At 34.8% G+C, this 21,419-nt stretch overlaps 1 protein-coding gene across 1 annotated transcript; it reads left to right on the top strand.

The window, feature by feature from the left end:
• The first annotated feature begins 3,107 nt into the window (after positions 1–3,107).
• Positions 3,108–18,698, top strand: LOC111514309 (splicing factor 3B subunit 4). Its single transcript, XM_074170436.1, has 4 exons — positions 3,108–3,365; positions 3,422–3,505; positions 3,557–3,831; positions 17,853–18,698. Exons 1-4 carry the CDS (start codon positions 3,332–3,334, stop codon positions 18,642–18,644), a joined length of 1,185 nt encoding a protein of 394 aa, XP_074026537.1. The 5' UTR covers positions 3,108–3,331; the 3' UTR covers positions 18,645–18,698.
• The last annotated feature ends 2,721 nt before the right edge of the window (positions 18,699–21,419 follow it).

The raw sequence follows: 21,419 nt of genomic DNA, 5'->3' as shown, positions 1-21,419 counted from the left end.
GAGCCGTCACTGCACAATAGTAAACAATTTTATTTGTATATATATATATATATATATATATATATATATATATATATATATATATACAAATACAAATATATATATATATATATATATATATATATATATATATATATATATATATGACATGTTCCGGGTTGCCCCTTTCCTCTCATACAGACCTACGGCTTTATAGGTAGGTGTGTCTGCAGATGGCGCAGTGGATATCCCACTGAATCAACTGCAGACATAATCTATGACTAGCTGGAATTGTAGACGACTCGGCGTTGTTTGAAAATGAAAATTGCTGTTCATTTTCTCACGGTTGTCGACTTTTCATGCCCGGCCAGGCAAGTAGGTTCTTCCGTCGACGCCGAGCATCCCACAAGACCAGAGCCGGTAGCCGCCTTGGCTTCCGGAGGATCTCTTTCGCGAAATCTACTTATCGCGAGTATATTATTTTTATAAAAAAAAAACTCGATTTATTATTGAATCCCTAGGAGTGAGCTAAGCTAAAACAAAAACCGCGAGGGTACGAATAGCCTCCACGTTGGCCGCTAGGACCGGACCAGAAGTTTCCCTAGAAGCCCTATCTAGGAGGAACACAACCGAGACTTTACCTGCCTAACCTTTCCTAAACACGAGGATACTAAGTTCCTGGGAACACAGGGGCGTTTAAAGCCGCCGATTGTTAATGCAATAAGAGTCCCACGTGGAAGCTCTTATAAACAATGCGGGTTGGCGTACTTCCGACTGTATTCGCTATGGGTATAGTGAATACGGCGACGGAAACCTCTTCCTGGGATCTCCCTCGTTGGACTCGAAAGTCTTTGTTGTCGCACAGCGACTCGAGTTCAATTGTTAAAGCTGAAAAGCTCTGATTGTTTGGTAGCTTTGATAAAAGCTAATATATTACTGATCTCAGTGTGTCATAACGAATTCATTTGGGAAGTAATTTGGGTTTTAACTACTTCCCAGACACTTGAAAAGAATAGCTCTGTGCAAACTGACTGCGGTTTTTAATCTACGTCGATGCCCAAGTTGCTTTATCGCCTCTCGCCCTCCAACACGCTTACAGTCTGGTAGCTTTCGGAATACTGGATGCCTCTAGTTTAACTTTGTTATTTTACTGAATAACACACTATCAGGAGCTGTTTCGTTCTGAGAATGCTTCTCAGAAGTTAGACCACGAGTACGACCACGTGCTCACTAACTGCGAGACTACTAAAGTCTCAAAATGAACTAATCGAACCTAATCGAAGACGTTGCACAGGTACCTGATGGTTTTACTTCAACTCTCTGCGCGGCATTAGCTGGGTGGGTTGTTTGTTTTTCCATTGGGTATCTGCCACACGTACACAAACACGCTCCACCATACCCGCAAGTTCAAACCATCCACCATCACATAAAATGGCTGCCTATAACGCATTTATATATAGAATGTTAAGGATACCACTCAGCAATGAAGCCCGAAACAAAGAACGGAAAATCATATACCAAATAGCGAACGAAAACGGATACACCCAAAAGACAATAGATAAACTAGAAAACAGAATAAAACAAAAAATACAGAAAAAGGATCAAGCCACCCCAACAGACAAAACAACACAACGACCAAACCAAAAAACTAACAAACATCTTCAAACCACTGAACATCAACATCACATACAAACCGAACACGAAGATAACACAAAAAATAAACAACTATGAAAAAGAAGAAGACAAAGACCAAAACGGGATATACATATACAATGCTCGGACTGCAACAAATTCTATATCGGCCTAACCAAGAAAAAACTGATCCAAAGGTACAATGAGCACAAAAAGGCATACATAAATTCAACAGTATATAAAATTAAACCGCCATACAAAACAAACATAATTTCCCCCCACCAGAGAACATAAAACTCGTAAAACAAGTCAACAAGGGAAACCGCATGGACATTTGGGAAAACTTGAACATCCATAAATTTAACAGTCATAAATCACTTATCGAGGAACAAGTACAAATCAAAACACAACAAGACCTCACATTCAATATATTAAAAAAAAACCATACACATTCCTAGAGGAGATCTAACACAAAAAATTCTGTATCCACTATATATCGTCTGAGCAGTATGTTGCAAAAGGTATCAAAAATATTTTTTTTTTATTTCTTTTTCGCAGTGAATGACCCAAAAGGTCATTGATTGATGGTTAGATTGGGTCACTATGATTATATCCCACTATATGTATATCGTCTAAGCAGTATGTTGCGAAAGGTATGAAAAATATTATTTTTTTTTATTTCTTTTTTGCAGTGTATGACCCAAACGCGTCGTAAGCAAGGAATAATGTTCAAGGAAGGGTTAGATTGAGTCACTATGATCATATTCCACTATAATCGTCTGAGCAGTATGTTGCGAAAGGAATCAAAAAATTTTTTTTTAATTCTTTTTTCGCAGTGTATGACCCAAACGCGTCGTAAGCAAGGAATTATTTTCGAAGAAGGGTTAGATTGGGTCACTATGATCATGTTCCACTATATATCGTTTTAGCAGTATGTTGGGAAAGGTATAAAAATATTTTATATTTATAACCCAAACGCGTCGTAAGCAAGGAATCATTTTCAAGGAAGGGTTAGATTGGGTTACTATGATCATATCCCACTATATGTTGTCTAAGCAGTATGTTGCGAAAGGTATCAAAAATATTTTTTTGAAAATTTGTTTTTCGCAGTATATGACCCAAACGCGTTGTAAGTAAGGAATTATTTTCAAGGAAGGATTAGATTGGGTCACTATGATCATATCCCATTGTATATCGTGTGAGCAGTATGTTGGGAAAGGTATAAAAAATATTTTTTTACATTTCTTTTTGCAGTGTACCTACCTATGATCCAAACGCATCGTAAGCAAGGAACTATTTTCACTATTTTCATATATCGTCTTGAAGCATCTTTATATTTCAATTACTGTATAAGTCGATTTTCTGGAACAGATATCAATTATGACTTTTTGTATATTCCTATACGACAATATTCATTCCGCTAATAGTGAAGATACACGCCACTGGTCGTTCGGAAAATTTAGCAGCTGGTTCTGGCATAAGATTCCTGGGTTTTTAGACATCTAAGTCTGGCAGCCAACTTCACATAGGTTTTTCAAAATAGGTTAGAAATGAAGATATATGTAATGTATCTGTGGCTCCCTTCTCTTGTCTAAGATATGTGGTATATCCATATTCAGATCGCAATAATTACCTCAATAAAGCTCGTAATATACCACATCTAATTAGTTTCTTTAAATTCAGTTGGACAAGATAAATACATTTTTCAGAGGTTACTAATATGGCAAATGGACCAATAGCAGAAAGAAATCGAGGTAATAAAAGTATGCTCACATTTTTGTTGGTGTAATATAAGTATCTTATGTTTCAGATGCTACTATATATGTTGGAGGCTTGGATGACAAAGTGTCGGAATCTCTTTTATGGGAACTTTTTGTTCAAGCTGGACCATTGGGTGAGTAATATTCTTAAAAATGCAATTATTATATATTTACTTCTATTTCAGTCAATGTTCATATGCCCAAAGATCGGGTAACTATGATGCATCAGGGATATGGATTCGTTGAATTCATGGGCGAAGAAGATGCTGACTATGCTATTAAAATAATGAATATGATTAAGTTATATGGAAAGCCTATTCGAGTCAATAAAGCCTCCGCACACCAAAAAAATTTAGATGTTGGGGCTAATATCTTCATAGGAAATTTGGATCCTGAAGTTGATGAAAAATTGTTATATGACACATTCTCTGCATTCGGAGTCATTTTGCAAACTCCTAAGGTAAATTTTTATTGTATGTGATATAATTGGCCGATACTTGTGGGAAAATTCATAAAGTATTAAAGTACCACTTTATTGTGAGGTTTTTGCTGGACAGTTTACAAAACTGCAACTGTATGAAAATGCTTGAGGAAGTTATTCTATAGCCAAAGACATCTTGCGGTTTTGTAAACTGTCCAGTGAAAATATTACAATAGTGTTACTTGAAAAAATGTTCATTTTTGGATCATAAATGTGTAAGCTAAGTTATCAATTTCTATTCTTCGATTTATACCACCTGTTCTGATTGGGTAATTATTTCGTTTATGTGGCTGGGGTTTATTTCTAAAAAAATTATTGAAACGTAAATTTATTGGAATTGCAAACTTTTGTCTGCCAGTCAATTTTGTGATAAACGTTCACTTTGATTTATTTCCAAAAAGTACAGAGGTACAATATTCTTCAAATAAACAAGACAAAAGTTATAAAAAAGTACAACCGATAATATAATTAAAGGTTTTTTTGAAAGTGGTTGACAATGTTTCATGGTGAATTTAAATATATGATTTGAAATTTATGAAAGAACAAATAAAATAGGAATGTATAGCTGAAATATCAATTATATTGAGCCATATCTTTTATATCTTTCAATAATTTCTGGTTTGGATCTAAAGGCGTTGAAATGAGAACAATTTTCCATCCCGAAATGAATCAGAATTGTTTTAAGATACGTACTTTGATCGATAGAAGTTGTTTCTTGCAATTGATCACGTAAAAGTTGTATTCCTAATGCAAATCAAAATTTGTATTTTTTCACACAAATTTTCTTTCAGTGTATTTTTCAGTTTCATATCTTCGAAAAATATCAACAAATCGTCAACATAAATAACTACGATGAGAATTTTCTCACTGTTTCTTTTGATATAAACACATGAATCGACGGTAGATTGTGTTGAACCAAACTGTTTCAATTTAGAATCATGTTTTACATTCCGGACTCTATTTGTTTGTTGAAGCCCATAGAGTGATTTTTGCAATTGACAAACTTGCAGGGTATCATTCTCGAATTTTTTTGGCTGAAGCATGTAGATTTTTTTTCTGTCAAATTTCCTTGTAGAAATGCAGATAAAGCCACCAATAAACGAATTGAAGTGTACCTTACGACAGGAGAATACGTTTCTTCATAGTCTGTACCCCTTTTCTGAGCACGGCTTTGATTACAAGATGAGCTTTGTACCGGACAACCTTTCCATTTGTGCCTCGTTCACTTTTAAATACCCATTACATATCTAATTGCTTTCGGTTCGGAGAAAGAACACTGAATCACTCCTGGAAATAACCTCTTCTTAATCTGTCGGATCGTCAATTTCGTTGTCAGATTCTACACTATAGGTGACAAGGTTTTCCTTTTAAAGTATCCTAATCCTTGATGATTTTCATAAAGTTCGGAAATTCCATGACAAGAAGATACATTTCTGTCTGAACGAATTATGTGTGTTCTTCTGCATCATTGTTCACTTCACTTTCTGGTTTAGAGCTACGAGGTGTAAATTCATAAGAGCACGCACTTTTCCCACGTTTTATTGGGTGAATCTCTTTGGAAATCATTTCTCTGTCGAAAATATTGATGGAAATCTGTTTGGAAGTAAGTACTTCTTTTCGGTTCACTTTTGACTGCTGACTGACATCTTTCAATAAATTTTACATCTCTACAAACGAAAATGTCTGTTTGTCGGGATCAAATAGCTATTCGGTATGGTTTGGATTGATCATTGTATTCGAGCATGATGCATTCAATTGATTTGCAATCAAACTAAGAACGTTTCTGTTTGGGACCGTGTACGATAACTTTACAACCAAATTCTCTCAGGTGTTTTAAATCTAAATTTCTACCTGTCCATAATTCTTCAGCGTTTTTTTTCTGAAGCGTGACTTGGAGAACAATTGATCAAATAGGCAGCAGTTGAGATAGTTTCTGCCCAAAATTTTGTATCTCACTCAGCATCAAACAACATACAATGAGCTATTTCGACGATTGTGTGATTCATGCGCTCAGTAAAATCATTTTGTTTAGATGTATACGGGGTTTAAGTTTAATGAAGAATACCATTATTTAGCAAGTAACTTTTCAAAACAGCATTACAATCTTCCGCTCCATTATCTGTTCAAAATATTTTCATTTTACAACCGGTTTGTTTTTTAGCAAATACGCGAACCTCCTGTATCTTCTTTGGTTTTTATATGAAACTAAGTAGACAAATCCTTCTTTGAATCGAAAGAGGTATATTTTTTGGAGAGATTTTGGGAAAGAAAGGTTTTGTCTATCTACTTCTTCACCTTGATACAAAAAAATGTAGCAATCTTCCAAAGAAATAATTTTCAGCCGCAAACTATTAAAATATACAGAGGTTGAAAACTTATAATACCTATATCTGAGCAACCAAATGAAATATAAGAAATTACTTGAAACAACTTTCATAATAGGGAGGGGAAAGAATTTGATGTAATAGATAACTTGTTTTTACTTACCCCCTTGCCCCCAGTCACCCCAACGTTATATTCTCAAATGTCAACCCTCTACTTGTGATACTTTATCTAGAAGCTCTTAAAAAATGTTTTTCAATGGTACCATACAAAGTTACATTCGATGTAGTAAGTTTTGGTTTATTAAATAAAACACTATTTGTTTAAAATAAAATTTTAGTTTCGATTATTAATTTTAGAAATGTTCAAAAACATTCTTTTTACAATTGTACCATTATTATTAAGACTCTTGAACATTTTATCCCTATACTTTTTTTGTTTACCTGTACATGAATAAACCTCTGAAAAAGCCAGCTACTTGTGCTGGCGAAACGTTAGTATACACTTCCAAATCACGACGGCCTTCGAACCCGAATGAAGGTCGTAACAATGAATAGTATTTTATTTAATAAACCAAAAACTACTACATCGAATGTATCTTTGTAGGATATCATTGAAGAGAAAAATGTTAGCTTCTACATCATTTTTCCTCTCTCCTTATTGTGGAAGTTGCTTTCAGCGATGCCTTATATTGTATTTGGTTGCTCAGATATAGCCATTGTAAATTTTCAAATTATCACTCTGTATAGTAAATGAAAGAGGTAAAACTTCACTAATATTGAACACTGTCATCCTCACTGAAAGACATCCGATGTTTCGGGATTTCTTTCATTCCCCCCTGTTAGAAATTATAGGATAAATTATATATCTGGTAACGATGCAAACACACCCCTCGCGCATAGAGAGATAACAGTTTTAAGAGCTTTTGGGTAGTTAGTCAAGTGTGACGATGGTAACACGTTAGAATAGAAGACAAACAGTGCATACATTGCACATTGTGTAATATTTGGAAATATAGTTTGTTGAAAGTACTTGGGCTTTCATTAATACTAGTGAATAATTATATACAGTCCACATTGGTAACGGGTTAAAACCCTAACATTTGGTCCTTCGAGTGAGATTTGTTCCTGTGAACCGGATATATTTGGATAATTGTTGGCATTCACCATTGGATTACTGTTAGTTCGAGCATAATTCAGTGCATCAAGTTTGGATAATACTGCTATTAAGAGTGAAAATTACGGATGCCGATAGTTTATATCTGTGGTTGAGACTTTCATTTATTGAGACAATTTGGAAACTGTTCTTCAACACGAAACATAAGTCACTTGAGCGCGGTAAAAGACCGCATAGCAACAAGCAACACCCTCACATCGAGTGGTCGCCAGAAGTAGTGCTTAGCAAAATTGAACTCTATCGCCCCTTGACTGCCGATACGTTCAGAGGGGTTGTCAGCGACAACTTCTACGAATTGCCGGTGTTGAAGTTGGATAGGCGGTGGGCGTCATCTGCGACGGCGACGGAAGGATTTCTAACAACGTGAACTTCGAGGTCCACCTGGTGAAGGGCAGTGGGTACATTGGTTTGTTTATTGGAAGAACGAGAGTGAGTCTATGCATGTACCTCTATACCTATTGAGGCTGTTTTTTTGACTGTGTATATAGATTGGCAATTGTTCTATTTTCAATATTTATTTCTTATTTTGTGCTATTTAACTACCTACAAAAATAAAAATACGATGGCAGAGGATATGAAAACACTAAACAGAAAAAGGGGTGTAGTGAAAGCTCGCCTAACACTTTTCAAGAAATTTGTAGATGTGTATTTGGATAAAAAAAATAATGGTCAGCTCATTGAAAAAATATCTTTGATAGAATTAGAATCAAGGATGCAGTCACATAACGCATTATTATCAGATTTTAATGAAGTTCAAACAACAATAGAAATGTTGGTAGACGAAAATGACTTGGAGAATCAATTGAAAATCAGGGAAGAATTTGATGATACTTATCATAAAGTTATAGCCATTTGCAAGGAAGTTTTGGGTGGGTTCAATGTAAATATTAATGACAATTTCGATGATAATATGTCACAAAGAGCATCTGTTTTGTCCATACACAGTTTGAGAGCCCCTAACGCTATAATGTCACAACCTAAACTTCCACCTATTCCTATTCCCAAATTTAGTGGAGTTGTAGATACTTGGTTGGAATTTAGAGACACATTCAAGTCATTGATTCATGAGAATGACTCTATAGGCAACATTGAAAAATTCCATTTTCTTCGAGGTGCTTTAGATGGTGACGCCAGGCAAATAATACAATCACTGGAATTCTCTGCCATAAATTATCAATCTGCATGGGATTTACTTTGTGATAGGTATAACAATGAATCGTTATTAGTCAATAATCACCTAAAATCATTATTTGCATTACCGTCATTGGTGAGAGAGTCGTCAAGCGAATTACGGAAACTCATGGATGCAATGACAAAACATTTGAGGTCACTGGAGTCTCTGGGTTTGAAAATTGATTCTTGGGACATAATTATAATATTTCTTATTTGTGGAAAGTTAGATTCAAACACACTACGTCAGTGGGAAGAAGAGCGGCCTCGCGACAAATTAGCAACATTGAGTGAATTCAAAGAATTTCTGAAATCAAGGGCCGAACTCTTAGAAACATTAGAAAACAGTCATGTTGATAAAAAATCTAATCATGGTAGATTCAAATCTGATTTTAAACCCAGTAATACTTTGGCTTTAGTGTCAAATATAATTTGTACTTGTTGTAATGGTAACCACTCAATTGGTAATTGCGAAAAATTTGGAAAAATGAGTGTGCGTTCAAGATATGAATATGCTAAACGTTCAAAATTATGCTTAAATTGTTTGCGAAGAGCTTCACATATAAGTCGAGATTGTTTGAGTGGTAACTGCAGAAAGTGTGGTCAGAAACACAACACTTTGTTGCACTATGAAGTACAAAAACACAAAGGACCTATTGATGAGTCACTAAACAACCTTGAAACACAACATTCTAGGCAAATTAATGAAAGTGGATCAGCTGATCCTCAAATGGGTACTTCACAAATCACTTCAGCTAACACATCTACATTAACTACACTCAATGAAAATATAGTACATGATGGAGGCAATGAAGTACTATTGTCTACAGCTTTGGTATATGTGATGGATAAAAATAATTGTCCTCAAATCGCTAGAGTTCTTCTTGATAATGGATCTCAATCTAATATTATCACATATAGTTTTACACGAAAATTGGGAATTAAGTTGGATAATATTCAGATATCAATTGTTGGCATTAACCAGTCGGTATCTGAAATAAAAAATAGGTGCAACATTACATTTCAATCTATAAAGAATAATTTCAAACAAAATATAATGTGCTTGGTTGTTCCTAAAATTTCGGTTAACATTCCAAACTATAACATTGATGTGAGTCATTTGAATATTCCTCCTCATCTTCCATTGGCAGATCCTGGATTTTCGAAATCCAGTCCGATAGATATCTTGTTAGGAGCAGAAGTTTTTTATTCTTTGTTATGTATTGGTCTAATAAAGTTGGGACTAAAAAACCCAATTTTACAAAAAACATCACTTGGTTGGATTGTTTCAGGATCTATAGGTAGACACACAGGAAACATGATAACACAGTGTAATCTTGTTAGCAACAATCTTTCTCAAACTTCTGATCTACACGATCAATTGGAGAAGTTTTGGACAATAGAGGAACCTCCTTCCTTGAACAACTACATGTCTGAGGATGAGCAGAAATGTGAAGAGATTTTTGTTAACACAACAAAAAGATCTTCTGATGGAAAATTTATGGTACAAATGCCACTATCTGAATCACCATGTAAATTGGCAGATTCCAAAAAACATGCTTTAGATATGTTTTTGGGTTTGGAAAAGCGGTTGGCAAGGAATCCACAGTTAAGTAATATGTATTGTGATTTCATGGAAGAATATGAAATGATGGGACACATGTCATTGGCACCTCCATCTTCATATGATGAACAAGTGTCATATTTTTTGCCACATCATGGTGTCCTAAAGGAACAAAGTTCGACAACAAAATTACGAGTTGTCTTCAATGGATCCGCACAAACAAGTAACGGCATCTCTCTCAACGACATACAGTATAAAGGTGCAAATAACCAAGACGATCTTTTGAAAATCTTGTTGCGCTTTCGTCAATTCAATATTGCAGTCTGCGCAGATATCGAAAAGATGTATAGGCAAATTTGGATAGATCCTCTGCATAGAAATCTTCAAAAAATCTTGTGGCGCAAAAATCCGGAAGAAAGTATCAAGGAATATGTTCTGAACACTGTTACCTATGGAACAAAATCAGCACCTTTTCTGGCTATGAGGTGTTTAAAGGAAGTTGGTATTCAAAACTTAGAAAGTGCCCCAAAGGCGGCACAAGCTATCTTACATCATTTCTATGTTGACGATTTTATATCTGGTGCAGATTCTCTTGAAGAGACAGTTCAGTTATGTAATGATGTGTCATCATTATTGAAAGCGAGTGGATTTCCACTGAGGAAGTGGATTAGCAGTGATCCGCAAGTTACCGAAAAAATAAATGGCAATTTTTCTAAATTGGAAAATGTTCATTTCGGTGAGAAGGAAGAGAACAAAACGCTTGGTTTGTATTGGTGTTTTAGTTAAGATGTACTCAAATATAGTATTGATTTTTCGAAGTCAGACAAAATAACAAAACGATCAATTTTGTCTGATATATCAAAAATATTTGATCCACTTGGTTTATTGGGTCCTTGTGTTATCATTGCCAAGATATTGTTACAGACCTTATGGTCATTAAAGGTGACTTGGGACGAAACATTGCCGTCTGATATCCATACACAATGGTATCAATTGAAAAATCAATTTAATTCTCTCAATGATTTACAAATTGCACGGCGTGTAGTTTGTGCAAATCCTACTAGATTGGAAATACATGGCTTTGCTGACTCCTCGTTAAAGGCTTACGGGTCATGCGTGTATATAAGAAGCATAGATGAAAGAGGCAATATTCACGTTTGTTTGGTCGGTTCTAAGGTAAAGGTAACACCGTTAAAATCTCAAACAATTCCACGACTTGAACTGTGTGGTGCCTTAGTTTTAGCTAAATTAATAACCAAAATTAAAAGTTCTCTAGACCTTCAATTTTCAAAAACAGTGCTCTGGTCAGACTCAACTGTGACGTTATGTTGGATTAATACATCACCACATTTATTACCGACCTTTGTCGCAAACAGGGTCTCGCAAATACAGAATCTCATTGATCCAAAAGATTGGCGGTATATTAAAAGTGAGGACAACCCTGCAGATCCTCTGTCTCGTGGTATAAGCCCTGGGAGAATTGGTGATTGTGAAATGTGGTGGAAAGGTCCAAGTTGGCTATCACTTGCAGAGGAAAAATGGCCCTTATTATTTGTAAAAAACATTGAGCCAGAAAATATACCAGAAATAAAAAGACGAGTTTCATCTTGTCATGCAGCACAAAAAATTTCATATTTTCCATTTGGAAAATTTTCATCGTTAACTAAAATGAAACGCACATTGGCTTATTGTTTAAGGTTCATTCACAATTGTAAAAGTAAATTTGATAAACGTCATGATTCGTTAACACCCCTCGAGTTAGAAATTGCTATGACAACTTTAGTAAAATGGTCTCAAAAGGAGTCCTTTGTTGAAGAAATAAATAATATTGAAGCGGAAAAACCGATTAAGTTGAAGTCATTTGCTAGCTTAAGTCCATTTTTGGATGAATCACATCTACTCAGGGTGGGGGGAAGACTTCAACTATCAGAATTGGATTATGCTAAGAAACATCCCGTAGTTTTGTCATCAAAACATCATTTCTCCTATCTTTTAGTCAAGTTTGAACATGAACGACTGCTTCATGGTGGTCCTCTCATGTTGTTGAGTTCAATAAGGGAAAACTTCTGGATAATTGGAGGTAGGAACCTAGCCAGAAGAATCGTATTCGAATGTATTAGATGTTTCAGAACTAAACCGAAAGGTATTTCTCAAATTATGGGTATTCTTCCTGAAGAAAGGGTTCGTCCAATGCCACCATTTTTCACCACTGGAGTGGATTATGCAGGTCCTTTTTTAATTAAAGATAAACCTGGTCGTGGTGCAAGGCTCTCAAAATCCTATGTTTGTTTATTTGTCTGTTTCACCACTCGAGCAGTCCATTTAGAATTAATTTCCTCCCTTACATCTGAAGCATTTATTGCTACATTCAGAAGATTTTGCTCGCGTAGAGGTAAACCGAATTGTGTATGGTCTGATAATGCCACAAATTTCGTCGGTGCCAATTTGGAATTGAAAAAATTGGCTGAATTTTTGAAAAATGATGAGATTCCACTCGTAAACTACTTTGCAAATGAAGGCGTAATTTGGAAATTTATTCCCTCCAATTCTCCAAATTTTGGTGGTCTATGGGAGGCAGGGATAAAATCAACTAAATTTCATTTGAAAAGGGTAATGGGTAATGTTTCATTAACATTTGAACAATTGTCAACTCTGCTCACCCAGGTAGAAGCAGCTTTGAATTCCCGACCATTAACCCCACTCTCCTCCAATCCAAACGATATGGACGTTTTGACACCATCTCACTTCCTGATTGGAAAAAGACTAACTAGTTTACCTGATCCAAATTTAATGGAAATTCCAATCAATAGACTCTCGAAATATCAGCATATTCAACTGATGTACCAACACTTTTGGAATCGATGGTCAAAGGACTATATCGCCGAACTCCAGCAGCGTCATAAATGGCAAATTGAGCAAGATAACCTGCAGACTGGACAGCTGGTTATAGTACGTGAAGAAAATCTTCCTCCTCTCCAATGGAAACTTGGCCGTGTGTGTGAAGTGTTCTCAGGTCCTGATGGGAAGGCTCGTGTTGTTTCCATTAAAACAAAAAATGGTGTTATTAAAAGAGCTATTTCCAAAGTGTGTCCTTTACCAATTGACAATGCAATCACATGAATGTATTGATGCTTAATTTGTAGTTGTAAAATTATGTTATTTTCTTGTAACTTTACATTTCGTTTTGAAAGACAATCTTTCAAGGTGGGGGGTATGTTAGAAATTATAGGATAAATTATATATCTGGCAACGATGCCAACACACCCCTCGCGCATAGAGAGATAACAGTTTTAAGAGCTTTTGGGTAGTTAGTCAAGTGTGACGATGGTAACACGTTAGAATAGAAGACAAACAGTGCATACATTGCACATTGTGTAATATTTGGAAATATAGTTTGTTGAAAGTACTTGGGCTTTCATTAATACTAGTGAATAATTATATACAGTCCACATTGGTAACGGGTTAAAACCCTAACACCCCCTTCATGCCCCTTCACATTTTTCCTTTCCTCATTTGTTCTTCTCCAATTCCTGCACTGATATCTTCGTGTCCTTCACTCACTCTATCCACCTCCTCAACATGTCTTGCACCCAGAGGAGTATCCTATACCCTCCTTCCACTCTCCCTTCTACTTTTGTCTCTTCATTTATCTCTCATTCCTGCTCTAGGACAATGGATGTTTACTACTTATCATGTAATCGCATATTACAAGGTACAACTTTTGGAAATTACAGTTGTATAACAAAAAAACTAATTTCAACCCATCCACAAACAGTAAATGATTTTCGGTTCTGTTATCACTCATCAGATATGTGAAGTTTCCTCATTTTTTTGTTATTATTACTGAAATTACATCCACCAGTAGCAATCCAATCTATCAAATGATGTCACATAATAGATTATGTAAATTGAATTACATAATTCGTGCATGCATCACTATCATAAGATGTTTATTCATCCATTTTTATCATTTATCAACCCTCAGGTTTTGGTCCTCTACATGGTTGCTCTTGATATAAGTAAATAATCTAGCTCTCATTGATATTGAGGGTGAATTTATTTCATGTGTTGATCACACAACTCAAGAAACGGTAATAAAATCAGTAAAATATTGAAACTGATTGAGATTCAGTACAAACCCAGTGTGATACAAATAGATTATTCCTTAAAGACTTCTATTTTAACTTTCAAAGGAAATTAGGGATGCCATTTTTATATAGTCAGTTTTGAATCAACAACTGAATTTTTAGGTTTATATTTTGATGATTTTCTCTTGTTTTGAATAGCTGTCTACTTCTCATCAAGAGTACCATCTAAGATATGGAATTTGTTTCTGGGGAAATCATTTCTAAGTTTTGGTGAAAGCAGTAGGTGTGTATATGGTAGGTACACAGAAAAGGTTGTTCCGAGATTATTTTCAATCATAACAACAAATCTATTATATATAATGCCAAAAAACTTCAATCACTTAGCATCTTACATTAACACGATATCTGTTAACAGAATATTTAAGCCTTTGAATATATAGAGCCTTGACAAATATTATGGAGAATGTTTTTAAACAGTGACTCAGAGGCGAATTGCGCATTGACTTCCCTGCCTCAATAAATAATATGCAAATTCTAACCCTCAGCTCTCAGTTCACCGGGATAGCTCCAGTGCCAAATACATGCCCCAAAGCGCAAGGGAAAGCACCAGTGAGATACTTCCTTCATTGTAAATTATTCTAAGTCCCCGTTTATTTTGTTTACTTATTGACAATAAGGTTATTCACGTCTTGCTTTCATGCTTAATGTATTTTAATCAATTCTTAAGAAAAAGGGTAACGACTCAGTGTCACTATTTTTCGGATTTGAAGGCCGTCGATTTTTGGAATTCATTTCTGACGTTTTGCTGGCGCAAGTGGCTAGCTTCTTGAGGAGTTTATATCCTGAGTTCCCTGATGACTGGATATTACAGCTGCGTAAAGCGTATTTATGTTGACTCAGGTAGTTTGACGTGCTAATACCTGTACCTGGATTAGGTAAATTGTCAATAACATTCCTCGATCCTTTTCTACCTGTCGTCATGCTGTTTTTTATTCTTGAACTTCTTAGAATGGGATTCCGTATTTGGTTGAGGTTCACAGCTTCTTTTTTTTCTGTTGAAATCCGTGTGTTTGCGGATCTCTATTGCCTTCCGTACCAGTTGGCTATGGTATCCCTGGTCAGGGGCAATGAATTCCGTGTTTTCATACAGAATCCTGTAGTTTCTTTCACTGAGTGCGTGCTCTGCCACAACCGACTTGTCCTTTTGGCCTAGTCTGCAGTTCCTTTCACGCTCATGCAGCCTTGTTCCCGTGGATGTTTTGGTTTGGAAATTCCAAAAATAGTCGGCTTCAAACCCGAAAAATAGTTACACTGAAAACCTCGGCCGCGAAAGCCTTAACCATTTTGTCAAAAAAGTTCACTCTTTTCATTGCTATTTATTTATTTTTTTTATTATCACTATTAGAAACACTATGGGAAGCGTGATCCAACTTAATTTTCAAAATTCATAAACAGGAGAAAGTCCCAAGACATTACACACAGATTAATATTAATTTTATGTACCTATGTCATAACATTTAGGTAATGAGTATTAATATTAATAGTAATAATCTTTATTTGAAATAGGAAAATCCTAATTTACATACATTTCTAATATTTTTGTTACATGTTTGTTACAAATTGGAATAATTTAAAATATATGACAAACATTAAATGAATATATTTTAAAGTTGATCATTAAGATAGGATAGGATAATATCTCAAGAAAGAAAATTGTAGCTACAGGTAACAAATACATAATACATATCAAATCAATTAACAGAATTTAGCTTATTAAAAGAGAAAAAGAAAAAAACACCTCAAAAGTGCTGCTTTTTTCCCTCCTGTTCACAAAAGAGGACTATGCCTCCTCACTCACAAGCGATTTTGGTGAAATTGGGGACACGTGTGAATCGTTGTATTCATTCCACGAATCACTATAAGGGTGTCTGCAATATGCTGTGTAATGCCTGTTGTAAGTAGTCCCACTGATAATAAACTAATTTTATTACATACATATTATCATATTTGTACATTGAAAACAAATTTCTTGAGTTCGTTTTTGAACCCTTGAAAAACCTATTGTATAATTTATCCAAACAAAAAATATTTTTTATTAAATGAGTTATGCAATTAAAGAACAATCCCAGTAAACATAATAGTATATTATGCAACGATCGTTATTAAGACACGAGCATTAACCGGGATACGAAACGAGCCGAAGGCGAGTTTTGTATGGTATATGCGAGTGTATTAATAACCATTACATGAGAATTGCATACGCTATTTTTTCTAAACCCGATAAATAATGAAAAACTATAAATATTATATTTGTATTGAACACATTTACAGTAATGAACTCATATTTTTTTGAAAAACACAAACTTAATGGTATTATCATGGATATATGAAAACTATAAAGATTCTAATTATATTTATATTGAATATAACAACTGTAATTAATCTGATCTTTTAAAAATATTGGAGTCGATGGTATTCCTTCTATATCGCTGTTTTTAGACATTTTGATAATATAGGTAGGTAATATGAAAACTGATTTTGACAAATAAAGCAATTAGTTACTTAGGTTAGAATCTAGGACAAACAAAGGAACAGGATTCTTCATTGAAAAATTATGGGTTTCTATTGGTTGATAATCTGTATCGTTATGAAAAATCTGTATCATAATGGATATCATTATGAAACGCATTATGGTGATATAAGTGTATTGTTAGAGTACGGGTGTAGAAAAAATTACATTTTTGCATAGGAACCGCTCTAAGGGCGTTCTCAGGAAGTTCATTTCACACACACCCAGTTCTCCAAGTAAAAGAGTTCTCAAACATAATAACATAAATATTTGAGTATATAAGTATTAAAAAACAGATAAGAAAACTAATATTAATATATATCAATGGGTTAAATTATTGAAAGAAATAAATGTATTAGTGACTGCTACTCATGAAATCTACTATCAAATAAATGAAACTATTAGAGAAAGTACATGTTGGAAAAGAAAAACGTATTCCAGTAACAACAACTTATGTGAATGAACCTGAAAAATGAGTCAGAGTGAAATTTATTTACACTATAAAATGTTTTCCTAATTAGGAGCTCCATTTCTTTTTTTAGATATGGAATATATTTTAATGTCCCTCAATAGTTTTAGGTAGCTTATTGAAAATACTAATCTATTTTAATAAATACTTCAATACATTTCACAATTGTTAATATAAAAAATGTATACACCCATCAAATATGAATTTTTTTTTTCAAAATATATATTATTCATTAAAAACTGAAACAGACGAAAACATACCAAATTATCAACATAAGGCAATCACAGAACACCAATTGAAAGTCTACCTGTTGTGGAAAATATCTAGAACATTCACAAAAATAATCTGAATTTGCTCATTTATAGCACATGAAATCAAAATATATTTCATCTGAAAACATTCATTTGTCGTTTCTGTGATTTTTTCCATTTCTCATTCATTTTAGACTGTATTCAAAGTTTCCTAAAAATTTTAACAAACTTGGAGAATTACTTACCGCTTTTAGCACTGAAAAAAAAAAATTACATCATCTTATGATGCCTGATGTGTTTAGAGAAAAGTTACCCAGTACAGATACAAGGAAACGTAATTTAATCAGATATACTGTCAAAATAAATGATGTGATCGCTTTTTTTTTTGTAGATTATGAGAGATCCGGAAACAGGTAACTCCAAAGGATTTGCATTCATAAATTTCGCCAGTTTTGAAGCTTCAGATGCATCCATTGAAGCAATGAACGGCCAGTATCTCTGCAATCGACCTATTTCTGTATCGTATGCTTTCAAAAAGGACTCCAAGGGTGAAAGGCACGGTTCTGCTGCAGAACGATTACTTGCTGCTCAGAATCCTCTCTCACAAGCAGACAGGCCTCATCAGCTCTTTGCCGATGCTCCTCCAATTGGTATGATGCCCATGACGATAGCTCCACCACCTCCTCCTGTTATTTTAACAGGGATGATGCCACCTCCCACTCCCGCAAACATGCACCCTCCTCCGCCACCACCAGTTCCTCCTCCAAGTGGATTTCCTTCAGGTATACCGCCTCCTCCATTACCACCATCCCAACCACCGTTACCTCCGGGAGCTCCTCCTCCACCCCCAATTTCGGCCTCCACTGGATCTACACCTAGACCACCACTTCCCCCTAATCCGACTTCCGCTCCAGGTGGTCCCCCTCCTCCACCTCGTTTGATTCCACCACCATGGCCAGGAGCAGGGGCAGGTGTTATCCCACCTCCACCACCAGGTCCACCTGGGTCTGTATCGTCAACTGCAGCTACACCATTTGCAGGAATGTTTCCACCACCACCGCCACCAGGAGGTCGACCACCTCCTCCAAACTGGAGACCTCCGCCACCTCCTAGTTTTCCTGCGGGGCGACCTCCATTTCCTCCGAGAGGGCCACCTCCACCCCCCGCAACTTTTGAAAGCTGAGAATATTTTGTTTCTTATCATGTAAAAATACTAAAAATAAACAGTTTAAATGATTTTTTTATGTATGCAATACTCTGCAGCACTTATAAACACCTTTTTTGTTTGTCTGTGGCTATACATAAAATATGGTGTTCCTGTCTGAAATAAGTGAAATTTTTGTTTCAGTTTTCAGAATATAACTTTTACTTTCATCTTTAACAATGGAAAGGAAAAAAATCATTTGTAACATAGTCACTACCATGACTAAAAGTAAAAATCCAAAGTTAATTACAAATTTGAACTATGTATACAGAATTAAAAAAAATGATACATACGAACCTATTCAGACATGGGTCTCGTAGCAGTGATATAAAATATGTAATAATTATATTCTTGTTTTCCAGAAATTAATTCTCCATAATATATCCACTCCGAATGTTTCCGTAATAAGGTTCAATGATTTGTTATATCAAATTTGAAGTTTATTCTCTAATTTTTATTTTTGAATGAGAAAGTAAATCATTGAAGTGATCAAAAATATAGATTAAGTAGATAATTTTCATCAATCCATGAAGCTTTATATAGTGCAACACAGTAATAAAAATAGTCAGTTACATATAACATAAACAACCATACACATACACATAAATTAATGGTTAATAAATTCGCAGAATCAGAATTAGTAGTATGGAAATATAAAAACTTATCTACAGAATAAAACGCATGATTAATTAAAAAGTCATAGAATGTCATTTTGAAAACTTCAATACTTTTTATTTCACCAATCAATTTTACGCATTGTTTATTAGATATGTGAATGAGTTTTGTGCTAGGCCCAGCAGACAAGAAAGTACAAGCACATAAAGGCTGAATTTCGACCAAGAAGACGTCAGATGTCAATTTTGATGAATTGCCCAGCAGCAGGTTGAGGTCCACTCAGAAATGATTATGGGTGGATGGAATGATTATGTATATATATAATCATTCCATCATATATCAATCATATATATATATATATATATATATTACAATGTAGGTTTTCACGGATGGTAGAATATGATGTGTTGTTTTTCCGGCTGTTCATCCGTTGTATGGATTTGTTACCTGTTTTTCTACCTGAGGGTTGTTGATGGCTTTTGGTAGTTCTCCTACCTGTTTTTCTACCTGAGGGTTGTTAATGGCTTCTGGCGGTTCTCCTACCTGCAATGGTTCATTATCAATTTGTGGTTGTCTTTGGTGGTTGTTTTTAATTATTGTTTTCCAAATCCTTGGGATGTTTAGTGAGTCATCCCTTTTGTTGATGAGGCCTTGCTTTTCGATTTCGATAGCTTCCCTGATTTGTCGTATTCTTGGGTTTTGCACCTGTGCTACCTGTAGTACACAACGGATGAACAGCCGGAAAAACAACACATCATATATATATATATATATATATATATATATATATATATATATATATATGCATTTGTAACCTTTTTGACTCCCTATACAGTTAAGGCTTCCAACCCTCCACCAGAAGACATTCATTTACCTGAGTGTAAATGACGGTTTATTATTAATTTTAACACAAATATACGAGGCAAATAGAGAGTGGTAATGAAATGTTGTTTTTTTTTCATATAAAATATTAACATGTCAGGAGTACTCGTTGAACTCCTAACACTTCTATACCTCATTCACCTCCTTCAATAAAAAAAAGTCATATTCAGCGGTACGTTCTACCTCCAGCAGGGTTGCCTCTTTTGCTTATTGAAACTTATTGCATGTTTATATGGCTCCATGCGGAGGTTTATTTTGCGATCATCCACGTGCCCTTTTCATTGTGGTAGGTAATACGAGTTTACCTTCTCGCAAGTTATTCCGCCTGTTTAAGATGAATATTTCACGGTAAGTAATTACCGCAATATATAAAGATGAAAAAGAGGCGAATCCGTTTAAAGAAGAATGTCATTCGTCAGCTAGTGACCAGGAGTCTTCGAATTGAACCCCTTAAAAAAATTTGTAGGGTGAAATAAACTCAGGAACAAACAAAATTTGTTTTGTCATATTTTGGCTGGGTTCGAATAAAAACATTCATTTGTAATTCTTACACTCAAAAATAAAATGTATCGTGAATTATACATCCTGAATTTCCACAACTATTTACTATGAATCTAGTTTAATTTTTATTTTGATAAAACTGTTGGTAACAAATTACTTGAGTTTATTTGGAAACCTACCTTCTCCTGTACAAACAAGGCATACCTAACGGAAACATCATTTTCCATTATTATTGCAAATTTTTTCTATGCCATGAAAAAATAGCACTAATAACCATACTGATTTTCTTCAGTCAGGAACTGTTCCGCTCTAGTCAAATTTGAGTAATATCTAATGGAGATTCAATGAAAATCAAATTTATATATTTTTTTCGAAATTCTTCGGGTCAAGGCGAAATGAATAATACATACTCAATTTTGTGAAAACCATTTTGATTCGCAGCAATTCAAAAATGCCCATAGAAAAACATACAGTGTGGGTCATATCAAGCTTCCATCAAAAGTTTGAGACGAAGGAGTATCGCTATCAAAAAGTGTTTCATACAAAAGTTCTGAATTTCAATGCATTCGGTTTTTCTAAAATATTGTTTAATATACAGGGCATCCAGTAAAAGCGTGCAGTTAGGTGTCTATGATCGGATAGATATATATTTCATATTCGGATTCTGTCAGAAAAGTACTTTCAAAAAATATATATACGCAGCAGAACAGAAATTATTCGAAAAATAATGTCGAAAAATGTATTTATTTATCCGTC

The sequence above is a fragment of the Leptinotarsa decemlineata genome, unplaced genomic scaffold (assembly GCF_025532065.1).
Source record: "Leptinotarsa decemlineata unplaced genomic scaffold, Ldec_3_MD MMD2_P_RNA_scaffold_9, whole genome shotgun sequence".
NCBI classification, from domain to species: Eukaryota; Metazoa; Arthropoda; class Insecta; order Coleoptera; family Chrysomelidae; genus Leptinotarsa; species Leptinotarsa decemlineata.
Note: the sequence above shows the minus strand (reverse complement) of the source record. Positions and strands in the feature narration are given on the sequence as shown.

Bases quoted from the DNA above. Each gene is read 5' to 3' on its own strand.
- LOC111514309 (XM_074170436.1), top strand. From the start codon at position 3,332: ATGGCAAATGGACCAATAGCAGAAAGAAATCGAG. The intron at 3,506-3,556 runs GTGAGTAATATT...CTTCTATTTCAG, and splicing joins TGTTCAAGCTGGACCATTGG to TCAATGTTCATATGCCCAAA. The intron at 3,832-17,852 runs GTAAATTTTTAT...TTTTTTTTGTAG, and splicing joins TCATTTTGCAAACTCCTAAG to ATTATGAGAGATCCGGAAAC.